The 20,863-nt window shown below is 38.6% G+C and overlaps 2 protein-coding genes across 3 annotated transcripts; both read right to left on the bottom strand.

The window, feature by feature from the left end:
* Positions 1 to 2,316: 2,316 nt before the first annotated feature.
* Positions 2,317 to 5,090, bottom strand: LOC147326696 (uncharacterized). Its single transcript, XM_086302024.1, has 4 exons — positions 4,970 to 5,090; positions 3,899 to 4,047; positions 3,036 to 3,200; positions 2,317 to 2,958 (listed from the first exon to the last, which is right to left on the bottom strand). Exons 2-4 carry the CDS (start codon positions 3,953 to 3,955, stop codon positions 2,869 to 2,871), a joined length of 312 nt encoding a protein of 103 aa, XP_086158150.1. The 5' UTR covers positions 3,956 to 4,047; positions 4,970 to 5,090; the 3' UTR covers positions 2,317 to 2,868.
* An 829-nt stretch (positions 5,091 to 5,919) lies between these two features.
* Positions 5,920 to 19,460, bottom strand: LOC147326695 (uncharacterized). 2 transcript variants are annotated; one of them, XM_086302023.1, is made up of 6 exons: positions 19,406 to 19,460; positions 16,959 to 17,079; positions 16,630 to 16,706; positions 12,748 to 16,422; positions 11,419 to 12,641; positions 5,920 to 8,421 (listed from the first exon to the last, which is right to left on the bottom strand). In XM_086302023.1, the coding sequence occupies exons 2-4, from the start codon at positions 16,991 to 16,993 to the stop codon at positions 15,209 to 15,211; spliced, it is 1,326 nt and encodes a 441-aa protein (XP_086158149.1). In that variant the 5' UTR covers positions 16,994 to 17,079; positions 19,406 to 19,460; the 3' UTR covers positions 5,920 to 8,421; positions 11,419 to 12,641; positions 12,748 to 15,208. The 2 variants fall into 2 exon arrangements, with proteins under 2 accessions (XP_086158149.1, XP_086158148.1); XM_086302022.1 differs by lacking the exon at positions 5,920 to 8,421 and having other exon boundaries at positions 10,203 to 12,641.
* Positions 19,461 to 20,863: the final 1,403 nt, after the last annotated feature.

The following is a 20,863-nucleotide window of genomic DNA, read 5'->3' as shown; positions in this document are numbered from 1 at the left end:
GCAGCCGAGTGTAACGCAGCGGGAATGAGGATCAGCACCTCCAAATCTGAGGCCATGGTTCTCAGCCGGAAAAGGGTGGAGTGCCCACTCCGGGTCGGGGATGAGTTCCTGCCCCAAGTGGAGGAGTTCAAGTATCTCGGGGTCTTGTTCGCGAGTGATGGGAGAAGGGAGCTGGAGATCGACAGACGGATTGGGGCTGCGGCTGCAGTAATGCGGACGCTGCACCGGTCAGTCGTGGTGAAGAGGGAGCTGAGTGTAAAAGCGAAGCTCTCAATTTACCGGTCGATCTACGTCCCTACCCTCACCTATGGCCACGAGCTGTGGGTAGTGACCGAAAGAACGAGATCGCGGATACAAGCGGCGGAAATGAGCTTCCTCCGAAGGGTGGCTGGCCTCTCCCTTAGAGATAGGGTGAGAAGTTCGGCCATCCGGGAGGAGCTTAGAGTAGAGCAGCTGCTGCTCCACATCGAAAGGAGCCAGCTGAGGTGGTTCGGGCATCTGGCAAGGATGCCCCCTGGGCGCCTCCTGGGCGAGGTGTTCCAGGCATGTCCCACCGGGAGGAGGCCCCGGGGCAGACCCAGGACACGCTGGAGAGATTATATCTCTCGGCTGGCCTGGGAACGCCTTGGTATTCCCCCGGACAAGCTGGAGGAGGTGGCTGGGGAGAGGGAGGTCTGGACCTCTTTGCTTAGGCTGCTACCCCCGCGACCCGACCTCGGATAAGCGGATGAAGATGGATGGATGGATGGAAATTGAATTTGAGTAGGGTAAAAATAAATACGAGCACAGCATAGACATATATTAATGGTTTATTATCATTTTGTAGTTACCAAAAGACAAAAAGGCATTTTAACCCTCGGCACAACATCACTACTAATACATGTCACATATTAGTGTTTTAAACAGTAATAATTAAATATATTTGCTATACTATAAATAAATATATATATAAATACTATAGCTACAGATAACACAACAATACATGTATTGTTTAATTAATAAAACATCAGAAAGTGATAAAACACATTAGAAATAGCAATAGCTTCATAACAGACCAATAAATCAACACATTTTCATCAGCAGATGTTTGCATGTTTAGTAAAAATATTTCAACAACAAGTTTATGATTAAAATGATCAATGAACTTTAGCATTACGCCATGTAATGTACGTTTCATGTTGTACTCATGGTCCTTTGTTAGTCCAGTTTAGGATAATGTCTCTGACGTATGTTTCATATCAAATACAGGGAGTGCAGAATTATTAGGCAAATGAGTATTTTGTCCACATCATCCTCTTCATGCATGTTGTCTTACTCCAAGCTGTATAGGCTCGAGAGCCTACTACCAATTAAGCATATTAGGTGATGTGCATCTCTGTAATGAGAAGGGGTGTGGTCTAATGACATCAACACTCTATATCTGGTGTGCATAATTATTAGGCAACGTCCTTTCCTTTGGCAAAATGGGTCAAAAGAAGGACTTGACAGGCTCAGAAAAGTCAAAAATAGTGAGATATCTTGCAGAGGGATGCAGCAGTCTCAAAATTGCAAAGCTTCTGAAGCGTGATTATCGAACAATCAAGCGTTTTATTCAAAATAGTCAACAGGGTCGCAAGAAGCGTGTGGAAAAACCAAGGCGCAAAATAACTGCCCATGAACTGAGAAAAGTCAAGCGTGCAGCTGCCAAGATGCCACTTGCCACCAGTTTGGTCATATTTCAGAGCTGCAACATCACTGGAGTGCCCAAAAGCACAAGGTGTGCAATACTCAGAGACATGGCCAAGGTAAGAAAGGCTGAAAGACGACCACCACTGAACAAGACACACAAGCTGAAACATCAAGACTGGGCCAAGAAATATCTCAAGACTGATTTTTCTAAGGTTTTATGGACTGATGAAATGAGAGTGAGTCTTGATGGGCCAGATGGATGGGCCCGTGGCTGGATTGGTAAAGGGCAGAGAGCTCCAGTCCGACTCAGACGCCAGCAAGGTGGAGGTGGAGTACTGGTTTGGGCTGGTATCATCAAAGATGAGCTTGTGGGGCCTTTTCGGGTTGAGGATGGAGTCAAGCTCAACTCCCAGTCCTACTGCCAGTTTCTGGAAGACACCTTCTTCAAGCAGTGGTACAGGAAGAAGTCTGCATCCTTCAAGAAAAACATGATTTCCATGCAGGACAATGCTCCATCACACGCGTCCAAGTACTCCACAGCGTGGCTGGCAAGAAAGGGTATAAAAGAAGAAAAACTAATGACATGGCCTCCTTGTTCACCTGATCTGAACCCCATTGAGAACCTGTGGTCCATCATCAAATGTGAGATTTACAAGGAGGGAAAACAGTACACCTCTCTGAACAGTGTCTGGGAGGCTGTGGTTGCTGCTGCACGCAATGTTGATGGTGAACAGATCAAAACACTGACAGAATCCATGGATGGCAGGCTTTTGAGTGTCCTTGCAAAGAAAGGTGGCTATATTGGTCGCTGATTTGTTTTTGTTTTGTTTTTGAATGTCAGAAATGTATATTTGTGAATGTGGAGATGTTATATTGGTTTCGCTGGTAAAAATAAATAATTGAAATGGGTATATATTTGTTTTTTGTTAAGTTGCCTAATAATTATGCACAGTAATAGTCACCTGCACACACAGATATCCCCCTAAAATAACTAAAACTAAAAACAAACTAAAAACTACTTCCAAAAACATTCAGCTTTGATATTAATGAGTTTTTTGGGTTCATTGAGAACATGGTTGTTGTTCAATAATAATATTCCTCAAAAATACAACTTGCCTAATAATTCTGCACTCCCTGTATATGTCATATCAAAACAAGCCCACACCTGCAGTTGTTTCAGTTTTTCACTGGTGTTTCCTGTCAGCTGGTCAACCTCACATCCATATCAGCCAACCAAATGACAAGTTCCTCCCTTTGTGCTTCAAATCCCTCCCACTCTGAGACAAGGAGCTGAAAGAGATCGAGAAAAGAGTCAATTATAAAGAAGAGAAAAGTGAAACCCTCCTCAGAAGGTCTGACTCGCATACCTGCAGTTGACCTGTGATGGACTCCAGTTTGGCGTTCACGTCATCCCTCGCCGATGCCAGCAGCCGAGTCTGCAGGGTGCCCTGGAAGAGCTCAGTTAATGTTCGACTCCTCCTGGTCAGGCTCTCCAGCTGGATGAGCCGAGGTCTCCCCTCTCGCCGCTGCCTCTGAACACAGAAACACAAATTGCATCTGAAGCAGGAGGTGCAGATTTTTTTGCTATTCTTTTCTAAATCCAGGCTAGATCACGTGGAGGTATTTGGAAAACTTTTTTGGCCAGCGGACAACTGTTGTCTTGCAGAAAGTCAAATCAAACATATGCGATACACAATCAATTCACAAGAACACATAAAAAAATAAGTCCAGTTCTTGCCTGATTTCAAGTGAAATCTGCATCAAAACAGGGTGACAGAAGTAAAACGAGAGCACAAAGCCTCACTTTTTACAAGCCTGCTATTACAGTTCTCCTCTATGCAGACGACTTTCCTGTTTTCAAGGCACAACTTGGATCTGCTGTACGAATCTTATGGATACACACTAAATGAAACAATAGTGTGCATGACTCCAGATTCTGATCCCTCATCCTAATATGGTCCCAACATAGCAACAGCAAGAAAGCAAATGTTGAGGCTTCAAAATACAAAGTCCATAAACCAATGGCTGACATGGGTTTTATCATAAGGGTGATAAATATACAAATTTCAGTCTGTCTTAGAGATTTGATGTTCATTTACCTGCAGATGCACTATACGTACCTGCTCCATGGTTTTTCACAACATTTTGCACATCACTATTTAATACAGGAAGTAGGTGAACTAAAACAAGTCATCGTTCTTTGTGAGAGGACCATATTAATGAAACCAACCTCAATGACATCATAGGGATCCCTAAAGATGCTCCTGCTGCTTTTCTTCCTCCTCATCCTAAGCTTCCTTCTCCTTGTCCTCGCCTTCCATCCAATTGTAATTCAACCTAATTGTGTTTCTCCCCCTCCTCTTCCTCATTTTGTTGGAGCTGTGAACACAATTAATGTGAATCTGGATTAATTTGTGCAAACAAGAAAAATCTACAGCTTTTTGGTTAGAGGTGCTCTTGTGATTTAAGCCGGGTAGAGTAGATTTATGTGTTGATGCTACCTGCTTCAGCTCTGGCTGCTGAGTGATATTTACACCCTGGCTGGACTACAAACTTTAACCATGTGCTGAACTTTGGCCCGGCGTTGATACCTCTTGTTAGTATAACGACCTCTTCTTAGCTTGTATGTATGATGTATGATGGTGGATAAATGAAATATACAAAAAAATTAACTATATTACAAAAGAACATCTACCTTGGAAACATCAAATGACCGGAGCATAACTTGTCAACTAGTCCGAAACTAAGTTATGCAGGAACAGTCAAAGACACACCTTCTCATGTCACATTTCTATTCATTTCTATATAATTCGATTAGACAATAAAGAGTCATCTAATCTAATTATTCATTCAAAACTCTTATGCATAGCTGTATTTTATACAGCTCATACAGAATTCAAAGTACAGGTTCATGTGAGTATTTAATGTACGGCTCAGATCTACAGAATTTCAAGAGTTTCTAGAGCAGACACAGAGCTCACGTCACAACAGGCTTCAGGCGCCATTTTAGTGACTTTAACAATATATTAAATTTTAATTTCGGTCTAGCTGACATTAGGTTATGTACGCAGCACGCAATTGAACCACATATTTTAGAAGCCAAAGGTTCAAATTAGCTAAGAGCACCTTCACTTAATTATAACAGTGGTTTTGTTAGGAAAACCGTTGGATACTAAATTGCGTTGACCTCAACGGCTAACGTATCTAGCTAATCGCTACTGTTAGTACAACATTAACAGCAAGCTACAATGACGAGTAACAAAAACAAAACAGTAATAAGGTTTTAATGAAAATGTTTTACCTTTTCTAACAGTCCCAGAATCCACAGCTTCAAAGTCCAGCAGGTACTGAAGACTGTTATCCGTTTCGCTGTCACCGTCCGTGAGTTTTTTTTCCCGAAGGTCAAGGCCCGCCGCTCGCACACTCTGTCTGCGCATGCGCATCCCAACGACTGACCCCCTCCGTCTGCTCCCGGGAGGTTACAGTATGACCTGTTCTGACGTCACTCTCTCTCTCCCTGTCATTTATTTGGCTCGAAACACATATTAACAAATTGATCAGTGATGAACAACTACTCAGATCATTTACCTAAGCAGTGTGCTTTGTCAAAACGAAGTCTGTGTCCATTACACTGACATTCTGTTCTGCAATTGTGTTGGGGGAAAACTCTGTAAAAGACCCAGGAGAAATAAAGACACAATGAGACAAAGTTACTTTCTTTATCAAACGTGTACACGGGTGAGCTGCTAAGAACAACTCACACCATGCACAGTGGCTTGGTAATTTTTATAGGAAAGACAGTGAGAACAGGATAAGAAAATACAAAACAAATAAAATAAACAACTCCATATGTGGCGCTAGTCTCGTCAGCAGAGAGCTGGGAGAAGGCTGTGAGAGATAAAACAATCTAAAACAATATGTCCCAAAACAGTATGTCTTTGCTGAGAAAGTCTAAAAAGATAATTCTAAACTAATCTAACCATAGGCAGAGGGCAGACAAAAGGCATCTTTGTACATTTAAAAGAAGGTAAAGAAACATAGAATCATTTTTCCTGTAACATTCCCTCCTGTTTTAACTTATTTTAAATGTATACAACAATTGTCTGTGAAGGTTATTTATTAAGTATCTTAAGCAATTTTTTAATTTTCAAAATGTCAGCATAGCAGAAATGGAAATCATTTGGTCTAAAGATTAAAACAAAATAAAATAATAAAAAGAAAAAGAAAAACATAGTAAATGAAAATCATAGTAAATGAAATAACAAGTGGAATAAACAAGAAAAAATAATAAAACTAAAACTACAAAAAATAAAAGATAAAAACCTTATATTTTAAAACGAAAACTACAAAAAATAAAAGGGTGAAAAGTAAAATGAAAACTTTATATTTAAAAATGATGAAAACCTAATATGTAAAATGAAAACTTCAAAAAATACAAGGATGAAAACCTTATACTTAAAATGATGCAAACCTTAAATTGAAAACTTTATATGTAAAATAATGAAAACTTCATATTTAAAATGAAAACTTCAAAAAATAAAGGATGAGAACTTCAAAAAATAAAAGGGTGAAAACCTTATATTGTACCTGCATAAACTACTAATGTGTTAATCAGTGCATGATCACTTGAAAAAGGCAGAAGTCATTTTTAATCACCACGTCATTCATTAGCAGTTATTACAAGTTCTCCTCTAACAGAATTGCAACGGGATGCTGTTCTTCTTTAGGCACGGCAACATAAGCAGTCATTGTAGTTGTTATCATCTTTGAAATCATTACTCTTAGACATGGCGGTGTAGCTGCTCCAGATGTGTGGTCAGTGACATATTTTTGCAGAATGGACAAATTCTGCAAAGTTTCATAAATGTCTCCTCCAGTTTCGTATCCATCAGGGATAAAAGTGCAACATGTTTCCCCGATCAGCTTGCAAACTCCTCCTTGTGATGCTGTTAGCAGGTCTAGTGTCAGTCTGTTCTGCAGCACCATCGTTCTGATGGCCTGCTGTTCTCCTGCTAAGGCGGTTCCAGGGCCTTAGTTAAGTTGATGTGTCGTAGCAGAGCATATCGGTTGATTTCCACATGATCCCGCACCTCGGCAACTCCAATGCCGGGGATCAAGCTCTGTAAGAATTTCACTCCTCCTCAGATGCGAAACTCTGGTTCCTTTACTGCTTGGTGCCGTCCGTGCACATCCTGTCTGGTAATGAGTCTTTGTTTGTAGTATCATTCGGTAGCTGTAGTTGGAGCGACAGTTGAGGCTCATCAGTGTCGCGTTACTGGCACAGGTTTCGTTGAGTGAACAGTCCATACACTTCCTCTCGTTCCTTGGTGGGCAGAAAGTGTATATGTATTTGCATAGCAGTCAGTTTTATTATTCAAGTAAGCTGTAGTGTTCATAAACTGCCACCAGAAATTAGTGGCATAGCCATGGGGAAACTTGGTGTACTTTCCTTTGTCATACAGTGTCTGCCTTTTCTCCATATAACGTGACTTGTTGTCCCTCACGGAAGCAAAGGTGAGGAGCCCGGCCATGGTCAGGGCCGCTGCAGTTGTTAAGAGCCACCACCTCATGACGACGGGACACACCCTCCTGTCGCGAGTAGACCCCCCGGCCAGGAAAGCTGACCCCTCCACCGGGCGAGATCACAACAAGTGGGCGAGCCTGCCGTCAGCTGTGTTTAGATGGCTTCACTTACTGGCTCTGATGGATGCAAGATGGTCGTTCCGCTATTTTGCAAGCTCCAGTTTTTCCTTTGGAGCACTTTGATCAGAACCCAGTCACCGGGCTGTGATCTGCAAGACACTTGATAGACATCATTACATTCTTCGTCATTTACAATCATCTCTTTATTTTCCTACAACTTAGACATACATTTTGCTACTGAAATTGTATCTGCCTTTTTCACTGGGTAGATTTCTGGCCACTTTGAGAATACATCTATAACCACTAGGGTGTATTTTTACCCTTGGCATTCATTTAGCTCAATAAAGTCCATATGGATTGTGTGGTCTCAGGTTTCCCTGAGCATTACATTTTTGACACGTCATGCATGTTCTGACAAATTGTTTTGCTGAGGTTTCAAAATTTACAGTGTAGAATTTACAGTGTAGAAATGAGAGTATTGTGTAGAATTTACAGTGTAGAAATGAGAGTTGACAATACTGGTCAGTCCCCCCGTTGACAAATGCGTACAGCCATGAGTCACTAATGCCGCCATTTTGTGGAGGAATTTTGGCAACACTGGCTTGCCATAACACATCATTAAGTCGTTTGTCAGAACTGCACCGTGTTTTAGCCATTTTGCCTGCTCTGCTGTGCTTGCTGCTTTTTGTTCATTTTTCAACACATCCAGTGGAATCTGATGTGTGTTCACTGCCATCAATGTGATGTTTGCCTGTTGTGCCGCCTATTTTGCTGCTCTGTCAGCAAAATTGTTGCCTGTAGTAATGAAAGAGTCAGTAGGCGTTGTAAGAGGTTGGCATGGTGAACTGGTTTGCCAGTTGGTGTAATCATTCCTCTGGTTTTCCAGATTTTTTGCAAAATGATGCACAGCAGAGAAAACATACTGGCTGTCTATATAAATGGTTATTTGTTTATCTTTGTGTATTTGACATGCGCAACAATCTCGTGTGAAGTGACCTTCCTCTCCACGGTTCTAGCAGGCGTTGTCTCTATGTTATCTGCTGTTTCTGCGTGGCTGTCTGCGGCCTTGGTGTTTGTGACTTTGCTCGCCTCTCTGTTCCTGATAGCCACCTGCGAATTAGTGTTTTAGTCTGTTGTCAACAGTCAGCCTTATTTTTAAGTTACAGAATGCTTCTCCCTTTTTTTGTTTTTTTGTTTTTTTTGTTTGGGAGAATAGATGCAACTCTACATTTTCACTTAAGGCAGTTTAAGATAATTTCTAGTTCTTCAAACAATGCATGGATCTCACACATTTCAAACTTTCAAGTTAGGGTTGTTTCCCATTTATACAAATATATATATTTAACTTTGCATTGCTCACAGCTCTAAACCTAGGCATTTTTCAATCATATGCCTAATCACTATGTGTCACTGTGATTCTCAAGTATGGTCACAAGTTCGTTTAAATTCATTTCCAAAACCAACAAAATAATCAAACAAAACCAAAAAACATAAACGTGTCAGGACACAAAAGAAAAAAGAAAAATGCTGCCACCCGAACAAGGCAGAAGTCTGCATATGTTGGCTTTTAATAGCATGCAGCTTGTAACATAGTAGACTAATGTGCCTGTGTTAATTCAGCTCCATATTATTGTGTGAAGTTCCACTGGGTTGGGAGTGGTTTTGTGTGTGTCACATTTTTGGTGAGCCAATGGCTGGAATGAGGTTGGACTAATTAGAGGCAGGTGTACTTGACTGCACTGATACACTGGTCTACTTATAGCCCACACTACAAACACTGCTGTGTTGTTTTGTCTCTCTGTGCAGGTATGTAATGTGATGAAATCAGATATGTTTGGGATGGATGGGTTTTGCGCTATGAATTTTATATTAAGTGTGTCGTTTTGTCTCTCTGTGCAGTCCAGGGCCTATTATATGCCACAGCCTAAAGGCAGCAGAGTTCCAGAGGCTTGAGTGACCACTGACTATATGCTTGCAGGGTGGTGGGTCTCCAAGGACGACTTCTAACCCTGTTAAAGGCAACATGTGGAGTGCAACTTGGCCGTGTGGCATAGCTGGCTCTGGCCTTGGGACTGTGTGTTTTTATACAATTCTTAAGTGGGACACTGGACTGTTTTATCTTTTATCTCTTGATATATTTTTCGTCAATAAATTATCTTTTAGAATTTTATTGACTGTCATCTTTTTGCCCACGACTGAGACGGTTGGTGAGACCTAGAGTCTTTCTTTGGGTGTGTTACAGCAGCTTCTGCTCTAAAAGAAACAAATAAATAAAAAGAAAAGAAAATGTGGAACATGCTCATCAGCTTAGCAGTGTCTACATATTTAATTCAGCTTCTCAATCCTGTAGTTTTAGCTGTTGTCTACAGGGTTTTGCTTATTGGTTGTTATTATAGGTGTGCTCTATATCTCAGCAATGTGTCATTCTAGGATGATAAGTTTCAAGCTGGTCAAGTGCCTCTATGCACTTCATTAGTTTAGTTATTCTCCGTATTGTCTTCATCTCACATGTCATTACACTGAGTTTCAGCAAACCTTAAGCTTGATGCAGACTACTGTTTAACAATTATCCACCTCACATCATAACCGATTAAGGTGCCTCTTCATATTAATATTGTCATTGTTAATATTATCCTCTTTGTCTTATATAACAGCAATAGCATATTATAATATTTTATCAGTGTGTACCACTATACTACTACTGAGCCAATTTGATAGTTAGGATCATCTTATTCAGCAAACAGATAATTTTGAATTCATCCAATCTACGGTCACATTTGTTCTCTCTGTTGCATGGCGGACCAGGCAGTTCTATTATAATATATTATTTATATTTTATTTTGTATCCATCAAGGGCTTCAGATGACCTGCAGTATCATCCTTTTCCCAGGGTGGAGACAGTTACCTTTTCACACACTGTCCTTGGCTGAACAATGACACAGCCTTAATATACTTTATTTATGTTATTAAAATATTTTCGTGTGAATTATTTGCTTTATATTCATTTTATACATGCTGGGCATGGTCATCATGCCAACTGTGTTTCATTGTTAATATCACTTTACAGGTTGTTATCCTTGCTATTATTAATTTCAAATACTCTAAAGATCATTTCTACTGTAATTTTCCCTTTGTTTATCTTTATTTCGTACTTTTTATATTTATATCTACTCAGTGGGGTCTGTTTTCAACCCTTTTAAACTACTACAAAACTACTGTGATCTCTAGTTTTCACTTAATAAAGGATTATTATGTTCTTCCTGATATGGGTGGTGCTGCAGATGCGGCTGCAGGAGTGAGTGATGGTTTACTAAAAGGATTGTGGGAACTGCACAGTGTCTCGTCTTCTGGTTTTACTAAACTGGCAGTTGAGTTCTGTTCTTCTGACTGTTTATATTTTGTTTTCTTAAATCTCTCAGTTTACAGACACTGTTTTTGTCCGGCGTCTGGACTTTTCTTTTCTCACCACTGCTCGTCAGCAGGAATGAGTTTTAATTTCACTTGCTTGATTACCCATCTTATTTATGTATTTACTTATTTTTGTTTATTAAGTAATATATACACGATACAGCTGCTATCACCTTCGCTGGTATTAGAGACGAGAGTGGTTGCTCACACGCCCTTCTACTTTCGGACTATTTCCAAAAGCGGTGTGAACTTTACGAGACGGAACTCGACCGTTCTCTCAACTCACCAGCACGTCAGTGAACAGCAGTAAAAGAAAAACACAGTAGGAGCAGCTCAGTCTCTTATTGGACCGTGAAAATTCAGCTTGCTCCGTTAATTAAAACAATACACACACACATACATTCACATTCACACTTATTCGCGCGATCGGAACCCTTATCATAAGGGGAGCTGCCAGTCTTTCTGTAGACGAGCTACTTATTCCCTTGACCCAGCTGGGGGAGCTACCCAGAGCTCCAAACCTAACCCACAAGAGTGGGGAGCTTCCAGTCGACGAGCTCCAAGCTACCAGCCGACGAGCTACTTTAAACCCACAGAAGTGGGGAGCTTCCAGTCGCGACGAGCTACTTTCGCTATTTTAAATTCCCTGAATTTAAAATACGATTTTACGCAAGATTGTGTCAGTGTGTCTGTATCTACCTGGTCAGTGTCGCCGGGTCTGGTCCACCTCGATCGGGCCCCACCACCGTGGGTCGCTTTCTAAGAACGTTGGCCAAGACTCGAATTTAACGCCCTTGGTCTTTGACCACACACCTAGTGTGTGGGCTGTCGACAGACGAGCAACGTGGACTGGTCACGGAGATGGGACACGATGGAGGCGCTCCGGCTCCGAAGGACCAAGAAATGTTGGGGGAAAACTCTGTAAAAGACCCAGGAGAAATAAAGACACAATGAGACAAAGTTACTTTCTTTATCAAACGTGTACACGGGTGAGCTGCTAAGAACAACTCACACCATGCACAGTGGCTTGGTAATTTTTATAGGAAAGACAGTGAGAACAGGATAAGAAAATACAAAACAAATAAAATAAACAACTCCATATGTGGCGCTAGTCTCGTCAGCAGAGAGCTGGGAGAAGGCTGTGAGAGATAAAACAATCTAAAACAATATGTCCCAAAACAGTATGTCTTTGCTGAGAAAGTCTAAAAAGATAATTCTAAACTAATCTAACCATAGGGAGAGGGCAGACAAAAGGCATCTTTGTACATTTAAAAGAAGGTAAAGAAACATAGAATCATTTTTCCTGTAACAAATTGTTATTTACTTGTATTTTATAATTTGACTTTACATACTGCTGGGTGGTTTGTAAAGTTTACAATAACTAGTATTATCATTATGCTATATTTTCAAAAATATATAATAATCTCAAAAGTAATGCCTTGGAGTAGAAAATAGTAATGCTTTATTAAAATTTAAAACTAAAGTACAGTATTTGAATGTGTGTATTGTGTCTATTGTTTGCAAATATTTCTAACTTTTATTTGAATATTCAGTTTCCTACCATCTTCTCTTAAAGGGTAATTGCCAGGTATCCCGCCCTTCCCCTTCGCACACACATGCACACAAAGAAAACACACAGTATAATTCACAGCCTCATTATAGTGAATAAATATTTATGCCATTTACACCATCAAACTTAGATTGCTAAGGATAAAGAACCTTTTGTTCTTTAAAGAACCATTTGTAATAGCTGAAGAACCATCCACAAAATAAAAAGGTTCTTTGACGTATGATGGTTCTTTAAAGAACCATGAAGACATCTGAAGAACCATTTAAGAACCATAATTTTTCTGAGTGTGTGTTGACTGAACTCCACCAGCTGATGGAGCTGTGCTCACTGGACTGGAGAATCCTGCCACTCACTAACACACAAACCAACAGGAGGAGGCAGCAAGACAGAGAACAAAGATGAGATTTTTCTGTTCCAAGCTACAAGATATTGTTACAGTTGATAACTCATCAACCCACCTTTGGTGTGAGCAGCCTCGGCCATTAATGATCAGCGCATCAGCTCTGCTGCCTCGTAGGAGTCCTCGTTGAACACCTCCAGTCTCAGCTCCAGATTCAGCCACAGATCCACGTGAGCCCCTCGGCACGCTACAGTCACCAGGCTGTTTGCTCTCAAGAGTTCAGCTCCCCTGGATTACTGACTACCTGACAGGCGGCAAACTGCAGTCTACGGCTGTTACTCTGGACGTATATAAATATGTATTAAATTATACATCCTATGATATATAATTTAATGTATCTTTTTAAAAATGTTTTCATTTATTTTGAATAAATTAAATATGTTTTTAATCTATTATATTATAATTAAATTTTTGATTTAAAAAATACAATTTTAGATTTATAGAGATATAATATCATCAATTTAAAGGGCCTATTGTTCCCACAACTACCATAACATTAACATTCATGGTTATTTTTTCTCTAGTGTTTGACATGGCACTGTTTTTCTTTTTTTTTTTTTTTTTTTTTCTTTTTTTTCTTTTTTTTCTTTTTTATTCTTTTTCTCTTGCATGACTGAAAATGTGATATGTAGACACACACTTGATGCACATAACACAATTAGTCGGTGTTACAAAAAGTCATGTGAGACGGTTTTGTAATGAGTGAATCAAGCTTGTGCAGAGGTGCCCTGACTACTTTTGTGGAAGGCAGTGATAAAATGATAATTAGTAACATTACAAGTTCATCCAAAAAATGCTCCTAAACATCATATAGTTCTTTTTGACTTCCCGTGTGTTTCTGCTTCACTACTATATTTAATCATTAGTAATTATTAAACTTGGGATCTCTTGTATATTGTGTCTTTTGTCCTGTCTCTCTTGGTCTGTACTCTTTCCATCTTTCCCTTCACCCCACTCTGAGCCTGGTTCTGCTCGAGGTTTCTGTCTGTTAAAAGGAGGTTTTTCCTTCCCACTTTCAAGTGCTTTGACGTAGTGGGTTGTGTTATTTAAAGTGAAGTGAATAATTAAATTGAAACTGATTATTAAAAGAAATGAAAAGTAGTAGGCATTGTGTAGAGTAATATCTATGAAATTAGACACAACTGCAGTGACATAAATTAAGCATAACATGATGTAAAAAAGTCCTAAACTCGACAGAGTTAGAAAGTCACTTAGGGTGGGCAAACAGACCAACAGTGCGCTGACTTTTAAAAGGCACAGACACATGGAAGCGCCTAGAATATAGATCTTTGTGTGCATCAGCTTTTCATTTCACTGTGGGACAAAAGCCACTGAATGTTTTATATTCTGTAAAAAGAGTGTATTTGAACTCAGACCAGATCTTTTGCTAACCACACAAAGTACTTTTGGAAAGCTTAAAAAGGAACTGAAACCAAAACTTAATACTGATGTCAGATGAGAGCTGAACTCCATTCTCCTTGTCAAAAGTTGAGTCTACCACCTCCGAACTGACTGCACCGCATTTTTAAAGTATAAACTCAAACTGAACTTTTACTGCTTTTAGAATTCAGTCTGTTCAATAAAGTCTTCTTTATTGAAGAGCTGCTGATCAAATACTCGGACCTGATTACAGCTGCTTGCCAAGTTTCACTATGTTACTACCACAGGCGATGTGGAAGTGGATGAGCTTTGAACATGCTGTTGTGAAGCTACATCTTCAAATCAGAGTTTACTTTAAGTTTGTACTGTGTAAAAACAGAAAACAAGGAGAAACTTGGGAAAATTTAACTCTGCAAATGTATTTTAAAACATCTTTAAACAAAGGTGAGCAGGATCTTTAGAAATGTTAATTAGTCCTGACCTGTCTTGCGCAACAGCTCTGCAAAAGGCCAATGTATTCATCCACTCAGAAGCAAGGGGGCTTTTTTGAAGTAAGCAATCAAAGACTGAGCTATTTCAAAAATGTTTGTGGTTACCTTAGGAATATGAATAATGCATTTGCAAATGGATCTGTTTAAGCACTGATAAGTTTTATGCATTCATTTGAGATTTCAGGAACCCAAGCCAGCAAAGATGTGTGATTGCTGTAGTTTTTCAACAGTTCCAATAAAATTTTAAAAGTTGTCTCAGTGTTTTTGATCAATGGAGGAAATTTCAAAGAACAAAGTGTATTTTTACCACATTGTAAACAAATCTCGAGTGGACAAATGTCTGCTTGTCCAGCAGAAGTACAGCCACCGAAGATTCAGTTTAGTTATAATCATTTTCCCCCCTTCTGTTGGCAGATGATGTGATATAGAAAAAAAGTCTATCCATAAAATTGTGTGATTGTAGTTGTGGAAAAGTAGCGATGTACAACCCAAACAAGGACCACTGAAAGTATAAGTCAGAATAGTTTCCACTAAAATTTAGGTTCAGTTTCTTTGCATTAAACAAGGGATTTCTATGCTTTGTAATGCTATGTATTCTGTATAATCGAATTTAAAATTGCAATTATAATTAAGGGATTTGGTAAAGCTTTAGAGCGCTGTTGTTCTCACAAGAGGACAAGAGGATGTTTTGTTAACAACTTCAAGTAACCTAACATTGAAAACCTGTTCTATTTGTTTTATTATATATGACTTGGCATTCTTTTCAACCAGTTTTTTCCAGTCCGTTAAAAACTTCTTTTGGATATTTGGGGGAAAACTGAAAGAAGAAATTATGTTTTCACCACATTGTAAATGTGTTATACAAAAGAAATTTGAAGCCAATTCATTCAGCTTGAACACACAACGTTTCAGCTTCTCAGGACATATATTTATTCTTCCTTTTCCAGTGATATTATTGATATATTTGTCTATTTCAGTTTCAGTTTCAGTTTCAGTTTTAGTTTCCTTTTTAAATTGGTCCAGTTTGAAGGGATATTTCTTATATTTTTTAATAAAACCATAAAATACACCATTTGGATCTAACAACTCTGTAATCGAGTAGTTATTTAGTTTTGATTTTACAAACCTTCGACCTAAAAATGGATAAAATTTTGTGAAAACTATAGTTGTTGAGAATCCATATTTTCTGTGCCAGGAATTATTTTTTTTATTGAGTAGAGACATACAGTTGGAGCAAGGACTATTGAATGTATAAATCACAATTCTGTCCACACAATTTCCAATCTTTGTTAAAATTATTTCAATTTTATTGCATAAAGGTGGCTCAGAGTGTCTGTTATTATTGTCATATTCTACCTTAAATTCTGGAGAAATAAGGATGGTCCTATTATCTTTCATGAAAAAAAAGGCAATGGCACATTGGTTATGTTTATGATTTTGCAGATATTTTTTGAGCAACTGCTGTAATATTTTTTCATTTACTATTGGAATTGTCTCTTTTGGCATTTTTGTAATTAGATCAAAATATTCTTTTCCATTTTTCGTACTGTGGCTGTGAATGTTTGCGAATATGTCATTCTCAGACAGTTCAGTGTCTTCCAAATTCTGAGTACTGGGTTCATTGGGTTTCAAATTTGATAAATTTAATTGCATTTCAAGTTTTGTCATTATATCTGAACAGTCACTACAATCAATACAATTTTCAGATTTGCATGTGATCTGATAATAAGAAGCATTTTTTTCATCACAGTCATTTTTAAAAAAGTTAGTTCTTTTGATGCTAAATTGGTGTTTAATGTATTTTGTTTTTAGATGATATTTTATTTTATATTTTTTATGGATCCAGAATGCTGTTTTTTTCACTAAAAAAAAAGAGAGTGAAAAGAGCATTGTTGTCACAGGTGTTAAAAATGCATTGTGTCTCATGTGCAGAACAGAGAAATATAAAGAGATAAAAATCATCAACCAGGACAAAAACCAAACTTTAGCATGGCTCAGAATGTTAAAATGTAAAAAGGGGATGTAAGTCTTGCTCAGTCTCAAAGACAAATTTATATTCATTAACTCACCTTTGGTACGAATAGCTGTGCAGCTGTAACGGGCCGACTTTCTTGTCTTTTTCAAATATTTCATTAACTTGTCTGACCTGAAACAGGACAAATAATTGGGAAAGAATGAGTTCATCTTAACCTGGGAAAACAGTGCATACAGTCAGATCTGTAATTATTTGGATAATGACTCTGTAAGTATAAAAATGGCAGTAATTCCTAAGCTGCAACATTTGTGTTATGTCCAAATACTTAAGGACCTAACTGTATGTGCTACACTTGGAATCCAAAAAGTATTTTTAGAGACTGTTACAGTTAATATCCAGACTGACATGATGTAAAATACTTGCTTTTTATGGATGATAGACGGTTTTTTCTTTGCCATGGCAAACTCTCAGATGATTTGTGGTTTCGGTTGTAGTTGGTTTGCGTTGATTGGATTCTCCCAAAAAGTTGTTAAAATTTTTCAATCTAAACAGAAAAAAAATATTACCTGTATTACCACAGCATGTTAGATACCACACACTGAAAGCTCTCATATCACATGGATACTCTTGTATCCATGTAAAATTACATGCAGCAGGTATCTGACCTACTTTTATAGATGTTTCTTGTTTTTGTCCTCTCAACAGTTTCAGTTTCTTGTGCAAGGAAAGTGTTGTCCTATCAGGCTTTCTTTTAAAATTGCCCGAGGTGATTAATGTGTGTGCATATGCACGTATACATATTAGTGATGCGCGATACCACTGATTTCCTTTCCGATCCGATACCAAGTAATATTCAGGGTGCTGATCCGATACCGATACTTTTTACAAAAACGTATTTTATTTATTGTATCTCAAATGATAGCGTCATAATGATTACAGAACATCAGATTACTTGTTCTTATCACTTAATAATGCAGAGTTCATCACATAGAAATAAAAAACTGAAGTTGTGCGCTATTTGAACACCTTGCCTGCTTGCAGCACTAAAGGACTCCATGAGAGAGGTCTGTCTCGCCCTAGCACCACCTGTCCCTGTCCTCCTCTTCAGTTCACCTCAACATACGCTCGTCATATTCTGTGATGTGATTTACTCTGAGGTTAGTGATGTTGCCACAACCATACATGCCAACCCTCTCGATTTTTCCGGGAGAATCCCGGAGCCACCATTCTCCCGAATTTCCACCTGGACAACAAAATTGAAAAACCATATCGCAGAATTCCTATCATGGCCCAGCCAATTCCAGTTTCCAACAATGGCGGCAGCTACTTAGTTTTAATATTACTCTTATTTCTCTTTCTGGGTCGCAAAAAAAAAACCAAAAAAAACAACCCCAAAACATTTTAACATATTGTCAGGTGAGAATGTAGCTGTGGAAACTTCAAATATCTGAGCCGACCGACACATCGTCTTCAAACCCCCGCGGGCTTTCGCTACTCGGGTTAAACATGATATATAAGTCACTTTGATAACTTAAAAATGTTATTGTTTGCCTTTTTCAGTGTTTTATTTGTTCGTGAGTAAATCGGTTTGGCTGAGAATAAAGTTATTAGATTAGATTAAATTAAATTTAACTTTATTAATCCGTCGGGTGGGTTCCTCCGGGGTTTTCACACAGCTGAATAAACATCAAACAGAAAACTAATTAAAGAAAGTGTGAGACGGTCGAGAGTTTACTCCAGCGCCCGGTTATATTTTAGATAGCAAGGAACAGACGGCAGAGTTTCACTCCACCGAGGGATCCTGTGACGTACTACCCGGCTTTCTTTAGACCGCGAAGGCAGGGTCCTCAGGTGGAAGCAGCCTCTGAATTTGGACACCCCCGCTGTTTCCGGGCAGGTGTTGTGCCAAAAAGTGATTGTCTGCCAAAAACTGATTTCCGGTATTTGCCAAAAAGCGATTGCTCATATTTAAAGTGCTATAAGTAACTTGTTGGGCTATAATATGTTAAACATATGTCAAATGCATCCCTTATGGATGACATAAAGTCATCTTGAGCCACAAACAACATTCGTGTAGCAAGATACAAGCCGCAATCAGTTTTTGGCAGCGACTTTTATATAACCTTTATTTATGCAGTAAAAAAAATCTCATTAACATTAAAAATGTATGTTGTAAGAGTAAGTTGCCCAACAGGACAGCAGAAATGGCAGCAAATATTACAATAGTTCTGTAAAAATATTTTAAGTGGGGATAAAGGACCGGATTGGTTATAATGTAAGTACAAGTTGTAAAGATACTTAAAAAACAGATAATTTTTTAATTCTTTATGTAACCCCTTTGTATCCCCTGTTCACCGAAGTCTATTTACGAACATACGTAAAGATATTACACATAAAAAAATACACAGAAACACTGGAAATCAGTTTTTGGCAGACAATCACTTTTTGGCACAACACCGGCTAACAATAACGGTGACATATAATATCGACATTTTAATGTGAGAATTGATTCTAGAACATAAATGACTGCTATCGGAGGAATCGATATTTCAGGATCGATCCGCACATCACTAATACATGTAGCTGTAAGAGACAGAGAGATCTATATCTGTGTGTAGACAGATAAGATAACTGCTCTACGGTACTGAACAGGTTTACTTCAAGAAAATATCTGAGCCAAATAAGCTGATACCAAATCATTAGGGTTTGTTGTGTTCTAATAGTAGAGTTGAAAGCTGAAACATGCTTTTTTGATCCATAGAGTTTGTTACATTGTTCACCTCACTGCCTAAGCTGCCACAGAAACTCAGATTTTTATTATTAACCCTAATATGTATCAAAAACAACATACAAAGAACAAAGAAACTTACCTACGAGGCAGCAGAGCTGAGCAGTGGTAAAGTAGATCTGACACGATTTTATAACCATACCTGAGCATGTGACCACTCTAACCCCTCCCCTTTCCTACCTGATCATATTACATTTATACTGACACAAATTACCGTAAATGGTACCTGAACCAGGGAACAATAATCCACATCACACCCACTTTCAGTTTTCATTACTCTGAAATAGCACTAAAATTTTTCATCATTTAATTGAAAAGTGTTAATAATAAAGTCTATATTTTATTATTTCATTATATAATATTTATTATATCATATATTAAATCTATGTAACAAAGTCAGCTTTTATAATGTCTATTTTAGGGAGGTACAGGAGCAATGTGTCGGTTAATGGACTTATTGTAGTATCACTACAGTGGTTGATAAACTGTTTACTTATATTACTTACTAATTATTATTATTATTACTTATTGCTTATTTATTATTACTTATTTATTTATTTAGTAATATTATTACTTATTACTTATGTATTTCAAATATGAAACAAAGTAATCTTGATTACTGTGAGTGTTATCTGAACCAGGTAGCAAAAATGTACAACACTCACACACTCTCAGTTTTGTTTCTCTGAAGTCACTGTGGGTGTGCTTAAGTGTTTATGAGTTAACCGGAAAGTGTTACATAGCCTCCTGTCTGCCACACAGCGCTTCCTGACACTCAGGAAGACTGCAACAGCAATTACTTATGATGTTCAACATCAGGGAAACAGTCATGTTGCAATAGTGTGCAAAACCAGACCTAAGAATGACTGACGTAACAAGTTAACAGAAGTGACATTTATTCACTATAGCAAAAGTCATCTGTAATGAAATACACACATTTTATTTTATTTTTATTTTTATTTTTATTTTTTCTTTCCTTATTCTTTAAGAGGACCAAAATGTGCCAAAACAATATTCCCAACAATATTCAGCCTGGACTGCTGAAACAAAGCCAGGCTGGTCAGTGGACTCATGCTGCTCATGCCAAATTCTGATCATCTGCAGCCTCAGTGACGTTTTTTCCTGTCTTCAAATCTCCAGTTTTACTGATCCTGTGCCCACTGCAGGCTCGGATTTCTGTTCTTGGCTGACACAGCCTTCTGCTGTTGTAGTCCATCTGCCTCAATGTGTTGTTTCACTCTGAGTTGCTTTTCTGCTCACCAGGGCTGCACAGAGTGGTTACTGAGTTACCATACAGAGAGTATGGTAACTCAGTAACCACTCTGTGCAGAGTGTTTGGAGCCAACAGAGAGTTGGCTCCAAACACTCTCATTTAACTCTAGAGACTGTTGTGAAAATCCCAGCAGATCAGCAGTGTTTAAACCAGCCCGTCTGGCACCGCCAATTACGCCACAGTCACCGAGCTCACATTTTTTCCCGTTCTGATGTTTGATGTGAGCATTAACCGGAGCACCTGACCTGTGTGTGCGAGATTTTATCA

Source organism: Aulonocara sp. 'chitande type north' Nkhata Bay, linkage group LG7 (genome assembly GCF_057382095.1).
Source record: "Aulonocara sp. 'chitande type north' Nkhata Bay isolate Kocher_YH1m ecotype deep benthic linkage group LG7, A_spYH_male_GT1.1, whole genome shotgun sequence".
Taxonomy (NCBI): Eukaryota; Metazoa; Chordata; class Actinopteri; order Cichliformes; family Cichlidae; genus Aulonocara; species Aulonocara sp. 'chitande type north' Nkhata Bay.
This window is presented reverse-complemented; position numbering and strand designations above follow the sequence as displayed.